Raw genomic sequence first — 13085 nt, 5'->3', positions numbered from 1 at the left:
GTGAACCATTTATTTATTTTCAGTCAGAAGTTTTTGTAACGGTTGATATACATACATTCTGTCTTGTGATGGATCGTAAAACAGAATATGAATCTTTTATACATTAAAAATGAATGAAATATCATTTGCAAAGTGTGTAAGATACTGTGTTAAGTGATGACTGTTCTGAAAATATTTAATCTTTCAAATATTTGCTCTAATCTTTCAAATTGCTAATAGAAAAATGTAACAAATTAGAACTGTGGTCCTCCCGCTATGCAGGTCAGCAGATGTGACTTCTAACTTGGCTGACACTGCAATGGCCAGTGATCGTCTATCTACCGAGAGGGCTTAACATGAATTCTCAGCATCGCAGGCTTTGTGTCAATTTCTGCTGAAAATCAATTAACTTTGCATGCAAGCCAAAAAAAAAAAAAAAAAAGAAAGGATGACACACTCGGAAGGTTCTATACTACAAAAAAGTTAATTTCCCAAAAATTACAAGTTTTTACATATGTACATTGTTCAGTTCGATTACACCAGAAACATCAAGATTTTCCAAAATCTTATTCTTCATTCTCCACGATGATGGTCAGGATGGATGGAGGGGTTGGGTGGTTCCCTGGGAGCATGTGTTTTTCTCGAGATTTGGCATTAATTTGATAAAATCGGCCTGGGCCTTTGGGAGGTGATAGGATAGTTGGGGCAATCTGCTAAACCAATCAGGGTCCAACACATCTTTTGGGGGATCCTCAAATCCTTTTTGTGTATGTGCACCTCAACAGGTCTTCCATGGCCTATGAATCTGGAACCAAAACAATTTCCCTTCACACGCCCCAAAAGGTCAATCACTGTCACTTTTCCTACTCAGAAAGTCAGAATGTCTGAGCAGATATTCCTCAGGCCAAACGAATGTATGATTTCATTCCACCTTATTCTGACATTTCCTGTCATTTCTTTAAATAATAAAATACCTGTCTGTTTTTTACAAAACACAATAAATTCATCCACTTTGATAGGTCACCCGCCGCCGTTCAGGATTCAATCAATGTTTAACAGACAATCTAAGCATATTTACCGGGCCTTACTCAGGGTTTTAGGGGATTTAGTCTCCCTAATGGGGAGCAATATCGCTTCCCTAGACGGTCATGTCATAAACAACTTAAACATGAAAAATAAATCTTAAATATAAGATTTCTGCTTATCTTTAAATATAGTGATAGCTATGATAGAACCATCCTCTATCTCTAGAAAAGTTGAAGAGTTCTATTTCCTTGAAGGACAGCATCCTCAACAAGAGTAAAATAACTCAAAATCCTAATTCATTAAAAGAAATGACAAAAACATTATCGTTAATAAAAAAGAATGTTAAGCAGTAAAAGCTTTTTTTGTTGTTTTACATTTTAGAAAAATTATAAGTATTTTTAATCAAGTCCATTCGAAAAATGGAGATTGCTAGAAAATTAAAATCAGTTTTTTCTTCATTACCTGTAAAATGTTGGCAAGTAACTCACTTTCTCGCAATTCCAAAGAAGCTGACTTGAGGTTTGCGATAATCTAAAAGAAAAATAGTTTAAAACAGTCCAAATTAATTTGTTTCATTTTAAATTTCCTTATCATGAAATAAATTTATAATAATATTCAATCATTCGTACTTAAATGTACACTTCTATCATAATAAAATATTTGTAGCAGCGGCCGGACTCAAACATAAATACAGCAATAAAAGGAAGGAAAAATAAATTTGTGCAGGCAACAAAATATAAAGGTAGCATTTATTTCAAAGAAATAAATATGGAACCATTAGGAAAAGAGTTCATGATTTAAGGAAAGATGATGGCTCGTTACTATAAGATGGTAATAATCATTATACTGGTGTAATTGTCCTTTGGTCGTTCTGTTGAGAGCTGTTACTTTTGATGCATTTTTTTTTTGACATAGGAGGCCACTCGAGGATAAGAGTTATTGAGTGTACAGTAGTCAATGGGATAATGTAGCAATCATTAGTTGTGGAAATTTGGTAAATTGGATTATTTAAGGGGACAATTCATCAAGAATTTGTTTACATTGGACTTGAAGACTACCAAATTGTAGTCAGCTAGAAAGCAGGGAAATGGAAGAAAGTTCCACAGGTGTGCAATTCTAAGAAAGAAGCTTTGTTCATGGAATCTATGCTTAGGTTTAGGCACGAATAAAGAGTGCAGGAAATTATTGACAGTGGTTTCAGAGATGAGTGTTTTTCATGAAAATTTGGCGAGGGAGGGACCATAGATTGGAGCTCAGACGAGCACTTGCCATGGAAATACTATAAAGCAGAGACAGGCTCGCAATGTCTCTTCTGTGGGAAAGAGGTTGCAAGGAAAAGAAAAGGGCATCCCCACAAAGTTGCGAAGTCTATTTTGAACTCTGTCAAGGCAGGATAAGATTTTTCTAGCAGCTCCTACCCAGATGTGGTAACAGTACTCCATCCTTGGACATACCTGGCTTCTATATAGATAGAGAATTGCATCAGCAGTGAGATATCTAATGGAGCAGTAGAAGGATCTTACTATTTTTTCCAGCAACCTTGGCAATAGATTTGATGTACATGTTCCATTTCAGGTCAAGCCCAGAAGGTTGTAAAACATGAAGCCTTCCTAAGATGAGAGGCATTCATTTCAATTGATGTCAAATGGGGATGAGAGCGTTGATGGTGTGAAGATAGAAGCTTGGTTTTAAATGCATTAAAATTAACCAGCCACCTCTTTCCCCATTGTACCACATGCTCAAGATCAGAGGAGATAGAATCAGAGATAACTTAGTCATTTACGGCCTTTGGTGTGTTGCCATAAATGGTAGTGTCATCAGCATAAATGTCTATGAAAGATCTTAGAATGTGATTTGGAAGATCATTGATGTAGATTAGGAAGAGAGTTGGGCTCAAGATGGACCCCTGAGGGACTCTAGCATTAATAATATGAGCTTCCGATTTCTACCTATAAACCACTACTCTTATGAACCTATCAGAGAGAAATGATTTAATAATTGAGAAGACATTTCCAGCTATACCATAGCTGGAGATCTTGTGAAGTAGACCTTTGTGCAATACCCTCTCAAAGGTCTTAGATATGTCAAGGGCAATTGCCCTAGAAAAGAAGTTGCCATCGAGAGATTCTCTAATCCTATGAGATATAACCATTAGCATATCTGCTGTAGATCTAGCAGAACGGAAACCATATTGCATATCACTAAGGTTATTTTTGCTGAGGTGGTTGACTACTTCTCTATTTAACACAGATTCCAGCAACTTACTCATGACGTACAAGTTATTGGTCTGTACTGAGAGGAAGGTGACCGATCACCTGTATTCTTAAATATGGAGCATACTAATGAGGTTTTCCAGGGTATTGGGAAGCAATTCTTCTTAAGCTAATGCTTAAACAGCTTTGTAAGTATGGGCGCTAGTTCTGGTTAAAGCTTTTTCAACACTATAATAGGAATGCCATCAGGGCCAGTTGGTTTACTGGAATCAAGGTTTTCAATTAGCTTGGCAACATCGTACACAGATATTTGTGGGTCACATAGCATGTTTTCTGGAAATATGGGGTGGGAGTTGTCGGCCTTGGTTACAAAGAGTAGAATAAGCTGCAAAGTTCTTGTTTGGTTTTGTCTGATGCTGACGAGATTACCTCAAGTCCATTGATGATTGTTGAGATAGAACATACACTTTTGTTCAGGACCCTGTTTGCTATTTGCCAAAACTGGTGGGAACCAAGCTGCTGCTCAGCTACTTTGGACTTAATTGACTGAGCATACAAATAACTCACATTCTTTATTACTCTTTTACATTGGTTGCTGACAGTCCTGGAAGCAGCTTTAGTCTCAGTACATCAATTACGTTGGAAGCGATGGAAAAAGTGATTTCTGTGTGCAATGGCAGCAACACATTTTGGAGAGAACCACGGCTGGATAACTTTGGCTGGTTGGAAAACAAATTGTAGGTGCTGGTGATGATGGTGATAATGATAGTAATGACCGGATCACACTATAGTTAGTTTGTTGATTAGAATCATACTGTAATTGCTGTGATGATAGTGATTATTATTTTTTTTTTTTTTAACATAGGCATCACCACTTATCAAGGCCAAGCGGCCACTCGAGGATAAGGGTTAAAGAGTGTACAGTAGAAATTGGACAATATAGTAATCGTCAGTAATGAAAATTCGGTAAATTTGTTAACTTATATGGAATGACTCATCAAAAAGTTGTTTATGTTAGACTTGAACACAACCATATTGTAGTCAGCTGGAAAGCAGGAAAACGGAAGACAATTCCACAGGCGTGCAGTTCTAAGAAAGAAGCTTTGTTCATAGAATTTACGTTTAGGTTTAGGAACAGATAACGAGTGTGGGAAATTATTGATAGTGTTTTCAGCTAGACGAGTGTTTTTTGTGAAAGTTTGGCGAGGGGGGACCATAGACTGAAGCTCAGTCAAACACTTTCCATGAAAATAACGATACAGTAGAGACAAACTCGCAACATCTCTTCTGTGAGATAGAGGTTGCAGGGAAGAAAAAAGGACATCTCCTACAAGGCTACAAAGTCTATTTTGAACTCTATCAAGGCAGGACAAGTCCTTTCTAGCAGCTCCTGCCCAGATGTGGCAACAGTATTCCATCCTTGGACGTACCTCGCTCTTATATAGATACAGAATTGCATCAGCAGTGAGATATCTACTGGATCGATAGAAGGATCCCACCATTTTTCCAGCGGCCTTGGCAACAGATTTGATGTACATATTCCATTTAAGATCAGGAGTAAAGGTCAAGCCCAGAAGCTTGTCAAAACTTGAGGCCTCCTGAAGATGAGAGCCATTCATTTCAACTGATGCCAGATGGGGATCAGAACGTTGATGATGTAAAGAGAGAAGCTTGGTTTTAGATGCATTAAAAGTAACCAGCCACTCCTTTCCCCATTGTACCACGTGCTCAAGATCAGAGGAAAGAGAATCTGAGAGAACTTCTCGTTTACTGTCTTAGATGTGCTACCATAGATGGTACTGTCATCAGCATAAATGTCTACGAATGATGTAAGGATGTGATTTGGAACGTCATTAATGTAGATCAGGAAAAGAATTTGGCCTAAGATGGACGCCTGAGGAACTCTAGCATTAATAATATGAGCTTCTGATTTTCGCCCATCAACTGCTACTCTTATGAACCTGTCAGAAAGAAATGATTTAATAATTGAGAAGACATTTCCAGCTATACCATAACTAGAGATCTTGTGAAGTAAACCTTCATGCTATCAAAGGCCTTAGATATATCAAGAGCAATTGCCCTAGAAAGGTTGCCTCCATGAAGAGATTCTCTAATCCTATGATATATAACTGTAAGCACATCTGCTGCAGATCTAGCAGAACGGAAACCATATTGTGTGCCACTAAAAAAGTTATTTCTGCTGAGATGGTTGATTACTTCTCTATTTAGCACAGATTCCAGTAACTTACTCATGATGCACAGGAGACTTATTGGCCTGTACTGAGAGGGGGATGAGCGATCACCTGAATTCTTAAATACAGGGCATACTGATGAGATTTTCTAGGGTGATGGGAAGCAATTCTCCTTAAGACAACGTTTAAACAGTTTTGTAAGTATGTGCGCTAGTTCAGGTTGAAGTTTTTTGAGTACTATAATTGGAATACCGTCAGGGCCTGTTGCTTTACTGGAATCAAGGTTTTTGATTAACTTGGCCACATCACGTACAGATATATGTATATCACATAGCATGTTTTCTGATACAGGAAGAAATATTGGGGGTTGGCAGCCTTGGTTGCAAAGGGTAGAATTAGCTGCGAAGTTCTTGACAAAGAGTTTGGCTTTATCTTTATCCTGACAACCATTGTCTATGTGGGGAACAAAGCTGCTGCCTGTCATTGTCACAACAAAATTCTATTCAAATTTACTATTGAACACATTTGAAATTAAACAGATTTGAAAAAAAAAAAAAATAAATAAATAAAGGAACCATATCAATGCAAAATTGGTCCTGATGATTTTTAAGAGTTTTGAGTTTATCCAAATTAAAGTTGCATGTTACCGTTTTTAATTCTTTTGTTCGTTCTGTGAAATTGGCTTTAAAAATCAATGTTCGTATTCGGTCTTCATAATTTGGAATCTGAATCATCTGTAGAAAAGAATTGAAAACAATTTTAATTTTGATGAATAAAAAGAAAACCTAATTTTATTATTATTATTATTATTATTATTATTATTATTATTATTATTATTATTATTATTATTATTAACAACAACAACAATAACAACAACAGCAACAGCAACTTGATTCCTTTTGTCTCCCGATCGATGGAGCGCAAATCTAAAATAGATCAGACAAAATGTGTTTCATGAATTGAAAATTAATTTAATTCGTCTTTAAAATAGTTTAAAAAGTATACACTTACATTTTTATCTTGGAAAATTTACACTGTCTTTTGTGTGTCTTGTCAATAGCTGAGAAACGTGAAAACTAAATTGTCAAACGATATGAAAATATTTCGGAGATATTAATATTTTTTCAATGGATTATTTTCTTTATAAAATCAGCTATAAATGGCGTAAGTCGGCTGATTGCGCATACCCACAAAGGCCATTTCATTGACTTCATTTACGCTACGCATGTGCGATAGTCACGTGACATTTCACAAGGCGCACGTATACACGGCGGACATCTTAAATTACAAGAAATATTTTCGTAAAAAAAAATTATCTAATTTTATAGTAAAAATAATGCTGTTAGTAATTTTTCACGACCAGTTTACAAAAAAACATATCTTTTCGTTCTTTTTTCTTTGGGGGGGGGGGGGGTTAATCATATATAGAACTTGTATAGCTTAACAGGTGCTTCTGCAGTTTAATCAACCGTTTTTCCGTAAGTAACGTGCCGAAATTTATCGAGCAGAGTAATGCCGCGGCCGCAATTTTAAAGATTCTTTTGAATTGTCAAGATTCATTTTCTCCAGTAATATTGGTTTACCAATTTTCTGGAAGTAATGAATGATAATTTTAGTTTAATTTAACGTTTCCGGAAGTAATAAATGTTAATTTTTGTAAATTTATTCTTTCCCTTTCCGGAAGCAATCGTTCGGTCATATAATGATGTCTCCCCTAGATTTGGATAGCAAGTGCGTGAAAAAAAATGGCGCCTCCAATTTCGGCAATAAAGGGTAGAAGCACCATTTTATTCATTGTTGATTTATTCAAACAGTCCTTTGGAAAATCAATATTTAAAATAAAGTTAGGTACTCCTTGGGCGTTGAGTTCCATGGCTACCAGCAGAATTATTTAATGATCGCTCCTTAGCCCTCCCCTCCTTTAGTCAAGGCTACCGCATGCGCACGTAACATTTATCATTTATTTACTTACGTTGCCTTTCGTACTTTTACAAACATTATTTATTTACGTTGGCTTAACTCTTTTCATGAATAAAAAAAGTAACTAAACCTGAATTTGTCACTTTTACAGACATTTATTTATTTACGTTGGCTTAACTCTTTTTATGAATATTGGAAAAAAAGTTTTATTCTTTATGAATATTAAAAGAAAAAAGTTACTAAACATTTATTAATAATTTTTCACTTTTACAAACATTTGTAATTCATGTATTTACTTATGTTGGCTTAACTCTTTTCATGAATATTAAAAAAAGAAAAATAACTACACCATGTATTGATAATTTCTCACTTTTACAGACATTTTTAATTTACATGAGTGGATAACTTTTTGGGTAAATATTTACATTTAGGTCCACCTCCACAATTTTCTTTTTTAAATGACGACTTTTATTGATAAATAAATCTACTTCTCTGCAACTTTTATTGATAAATAAATCTACTTCTCTGCAACGGGCACTGAACCCCTCCTCTTTTTTTTTTTTTTAAATAGTATTTTCGGGTGGGTGTGCTGACAACAAATATCAGTTAAATTTTGCAAATATTTTTTCACCTCCTCCTTCCAAAAATGGTGTTTATTCCGGAAGCTGTTTTTAAGATGAGGAGGTTGGGGGTGATTATAAGGTGGACCTAATCTAAAAAAAAAACAAACAAAAATACCAATTTTTTGAAATGATTAAAATAATTTCTCACTTTTACAAACATTTTTACATGCGCATATAAGCAACTATTTTTTATTAACTTTTTTTTTTACTATTTTATTTAAAAATTAGTAAATTTCAATGAATAGAATAATAAATCATTTATCATTAATATGTGTTTTTGGTTTTGTGTTGAATGAAACTTTTTTTTTTCATTACAACAATAATGAACCAATTTAAATCTTCCGGCATGCGTTTAAGGGTTACAAAATTATCAATAAATCATTTAGTTACTAAGCCAACGTCAGTAAATAAAAAAATGTTACGTGCGCATGCATTAGCTTTGACTAGGGGGAGCTAAAGGAGCGACCATTAAATAATTATGCTGGTCACCATGGAACTCAACACCCAAGGAGAACTTAAAGTGACACTTATGCACTTATGTTATCGTGCTATTTTTTAAAATAGTATTTGCACACTAAATTCAAATTTTTACAATATCTTTTTCTTTTATTAATTTGTTGGGTGAAAGTACAGATAACCTGGTCGGTTTCTAATGTGTGGAAAATCTAGCTCCCAAAAAAAAAAGGGTACTCTGGATAGTAAAAAAAAATTTAAATTGCCTCAGTCTCAAAAGATTTCTTCTCTACTGAACGAGGAAAAAAACGGTGAAGTGTAGTTCACCTTCTATTTCTCTTCCCCTCTCTCTTCCTTTCTTAATATCTCTCTCTATCCATCTCTCCCTTTCCCTCTCTCAATCTATCTTTCTCTCTATATCACCCTCTCCATCTCTCTTTGAGCCCCTTTCTCTCTCTCTAACTCCCTCTATCTCTCTCTCCTTTCGTCTGTCTCGCCCTCTCTGTTTCTAACTCCGCCTCTCTCTGTCTATCTATCAATCCCTTTATCTCTCTCTATCTCCTCTTTCTCTATTTTCCTCTCACTTTCTCTTTTCTATCTATATATCTTCCTCTCTATCGGTCCATCTCTAATCCCTCATCCTATTTTAATCTCCTAAATTAATTACAGTGAATAAGGCATTGTCAAAACATGGATAAATCCTATTTTAATCACCTAATTTACTGACTGTGAGAATAGAAGTTATTTGGAAATTGCTGCTACCTTGAACATCACCAGAAGTAACTGGTAAAACCTTTCTAATTAAATTGATTTTGGCAGCCATTCGGTAACAAAATGACGTAGCCTTAGCCCTTGCTGGATGAGGGATACCTGCGACCTTGCTGCCAAGTAGAAGAATTATTTATTCTACTTTGAAACATTCAATTTTTCAAAAATCTCATGTTTGACATCTCCAAAACATCCAATATGGGGGAAAATATTGCAGAAATGCAAACTTATTGTTTAGGATGAATGCACAATGGTACGCAAAAAATCACTTGAGGCTCTTGGTCGATCCTTGCAAGATTTGCGTGGCAATGTCAGACCATTTGGGAATGCAGTAATATTGCTTGCAGGAGATTTCAGACAAATGTTACCTGTTATTCTTCAATCAACACCAGCAGATGAAATAAATGCTTGCCTCAAATACTCTACTTTTTTGTTCCATGTGAAGACATTAAACTTAACTCAAAATATGCATGTCCAGTTGCAGACTGTTCGATCCACACATAAATTTTTGCATCACTTGTGAGAAATTGGGTACGGAAAAGTGCCAGCTTATCAGAGATAAGGGCAAAATTCTTTGACTTTTAACTTCTGTAATTTTATTACATCAAAAGAAGAGTTAGTTTAAAAGGTTTTTGCAGATATTCAAATTATAAGAATTCGACTTGACTGAGTGAACGAGTTATTCTTGCAGGTCAATACAAAGACGTCCACGCTATTATTCAATGTAAAATTCCAAGTGAGGTAGTCAAATCCAAATCCATCGACACTGTTGTGAAAGCAGATAAAGTGGTTAATTATCCAACAGCTATATTTGCCAGGTTGGCGTACTAATTATCATGTTGTGAAATATAAACCAATCCAAGCTTTGCAAAGACACATGACTTGCAGTAAAAAAATTAACAAACAATATTGTAGAAACAACAATCTTAACAGGACCTTTCACAGATGAATATATCTTCATTCCATGCATTCCTATGATTCCACTGGATACATCATTACACTTTAGGAAATTGCACTTTCCAATTTTATTGTCATTTGCAATAACCATCAACAAAGCACAGGGAACAATCTTTACAATTGTGTAGCTTACAGTTACACACTGACTGTTTTTTTCACATGGACAATTTATGTTACGTATTCAAGAGTCACCAAACCAGAAAATCTCTACATCAGCTAAGAAAATGGAACAACAAAAACTGTGTACCCATACGAAATGGAAAATTAAACCTATAAAAACATGCCTTTTTCTCATTTTGGAACTTTTTCCATTACGCCAATTTGAGCCACAGCAACGCGTGGCAGGGTACAGCTAGTATATATATATATATATATATATATATATATATATATAATCTGTTTTTTCTAATTTTTTTCACAGTTAGAAAATAAAATGAACGTCATCAAATGATTTCAAAAGTTCACAGTTTTTAATAGAAATCGGCAAAAAGATTTTTCAATGACTAATTTAAGAATTTGTAATATTCTAAAAAAAAAGTTTTTTTTAAACTAAAACTTAAAAATTACATACTATGTAATAAATAAATTTAATTTCCGACTATATCCGTACCTTAGCCTGGCTGAAAAATTTCTTTGGAGATAAATTTTGTCATCCTTCTATGACCCCCACCCCACCCCTTAGCTACGCTAATGTGTGTTGATAATAGACAAGAGACAAATACATGGAGAGATATTATTTCCTATTTCCATAGGATATGTTGTGTTTACTTTAGTCACAACAACACGGGGAGAGGAGGAAGGCGAAGCTTTTATGGACAGAATGAAGGCGTTCTAATCTCTGTCTGGGCCACCTGACAAATAAAAACCTGGACCCTCTCCTGAGTTTACAAAAAATTTAATTTTTAAAGAATATTACTTATTTTATTGTGGGATGGAGCGGGTTACAAATGATTAGCTTTTAAATCTGATATTCTTGTATAACATTTGAATGAAATCAGAAAAAAACCAATGTCAGATGGATCAAGTGAACCAATCATGTTTATTAAATTGCTACTAGAGTAAAACTTTTTATTATTTTTTAATTCTTGCTTTCTGAATTTTATATTTGTTCAAAGATTAAGGCAACTGTTTTACCTCATATGAAAACAAATCTGCTTGGCTTAAATCTTGCGTTTCTCCTGCCAGGTTTTCATATTTTTTAATCTGAAAAGTAATAATTTTGCAATACAATAAATAGAAATAACAAGAAAACATATTCATGTCATATTATCTTTAGAGTGTCCTTTCTATTTTAGTAGTTGTGACATGTCAGTTTTTTAAATGTAAAATTTGTCCATTCAAATATCAATTTTTTTTTTCCAATATGAAACCTATTAGAGGAGATTATTGATCATTGTAATAATCACTAAAAGTTTTGAAAATTTATGTAGATTAAAGTTTGATAAAACAAATACATTTGCTACTCCCAAATTATAACAGACACACCATATAAAACATGTTTACCAACTACAAACAAATAAAAACTAAACTTTTATTAAATATTACCAAAAATTCTTAAATCTTAGATCAAATAGTTTTTAAGACAGCCTTGTAAATTCCGTCTTTTGCTATTATTTCTGAATTCATCAGGTTTAATTTTAAAAATTTTCCACATTAGTGCAATCTTCAATTTGATTAGCTAATTTGTTCTAAAAATATTTTATGATATGAGAAATAAAATCAGTTTTCTAATAAACTTGATAATCAAATTATTCAAATGTTAATACTTACACATGTAAAAATCTAATAAACTTGATAATCAAATTATTCAAATGTTAATACTTACACATGTAAAAATCTAATAAACTTGATAATCAAATTATTCAAATGTTAATACTTACACATGTAAAAATATAATAAACTTGATAATCAAATTATTCAAATGTTAATACTTACACATGTAAAAATCTAATAAACTTGATAATCAAATTATTCAAATGTTAATACTTACACATGTAAAAATATAAGAAACTAAAAGAATTTCCACCTTGTTTGACCTATGACTCCTGCATATATCAAAACCAAGAGAAAACTATCCAAAATAAAACGTGGATGATGGCTAACAAATCAGAGAAGTAGCAGATGATAAACCAAACCCTCATCGTAGCAGCAGCATTCCCTAAAGTTTTCAGCTTTGTTTCCCGGTTTCCTCACCATGATAAGGGCAGTGACAGAATGGTTGTATCAAAACTATGCTATCTGAAACTCCAGTTCCTCATGCAGGACAGATCTCGCACCAAGCGGCATTAGAGCTACTAGACCCCTACTAATAGGACTCTGGTGAAAATCCAGGAGTTGTCATTAGAATCCATCATCCTCTGGTCATCTTTGCCTTTGCAAGGACGTGTCAAATGCGGAACCGCAACTCCATGGAATGAAGATAACAACGTTGCTTTTTCACATGTGCAAGCATCAATCTTTTGTGTGTTCTGGGCTCAAACTTTCCTGACTTTGTGTGCAAACGTTGAGCCTTACTGTTCTGAATGTCGAGAGTGAACTTGCGAGTCTAACAAGTCTAACAAATAGCTGTGATGAAATAGGAGGACTTCATGCAGACCAAATAATGTTTATGCACGATCTTTCTTCTGCGCAGAAGTTCGATTTGCTAAACAAGCAAGTAAATAAGCAGCAGGGAGGTGACGTTAATTAAGTGTTTAATGGTACGGACTGAAAACATGGGTGTACCAAGTTCGAATCTAATTCATTCCACAGAAACACTTTAATTTAGGAATGTTAGCAACTTTCATGTAACCTTCATGTAACCTTCATGTAAATACTTAATGTCTTTCTAGAAAAGATTCTAACTAGAAAGATATCAGCGAAACGAATGCTAACAAAAACCATCTGGTTCATCAAAATCATATGAAATGAATGAATGATGCTTATGACATAACAACAGCAGTATGAAGGATAAA

The 13085-nt window shown here is 34.3% G+C and overlaps 1 protein-coding gene across 1 annotated transcript in view; it reads right to left on the bottom strand.

Moving 5' to 3' along the window:
- LOC145286065 (delphilin-like) overlaps positions 1-13085 on the bottom strand; it is a 207777-nt gene that overhangs the window by 15892 nt on the left and 178800 nt on the right. Inside the window, exons 21-23 of the mRNA XM_080134738.1 lie at positions 11266-11334; positions 6058-6144; positions 1468-1536 (exon numbers count right to left, since the gene is read on the bottom strand). Of these exons, the coding sequence (XP_079990864.1) occupies positions 1468-1536; positions 6058-6144; positions 11266-11334 (225 nt within the window). The remainder of the gene's footprint in view (positions 1-1467; positions 1537-6057; positions 6145-11265; positions 11335-13085) is intronic.

The sequence above is a fragment of the Euprymna scolopes genome, chromosome 10 (genome assembly GCF_053919585.1).
Source record: "Euprymna scolopes isolate OS-2025 chromosome 10, ASM5391958v1, whole genome shotgun sequence".
Lineage (NCBI taxonomy): Eukaryota > Metazoa > Mollusca > Cephalopoda > Sepiida > Sepiolidae > Euprymna > Euprymna scolopes.
The sequence above is the reverse complement of the archived record's forward strand: the minus strand, read 5'-3'. Positions and strand labels throughout refer to the sequence as shown.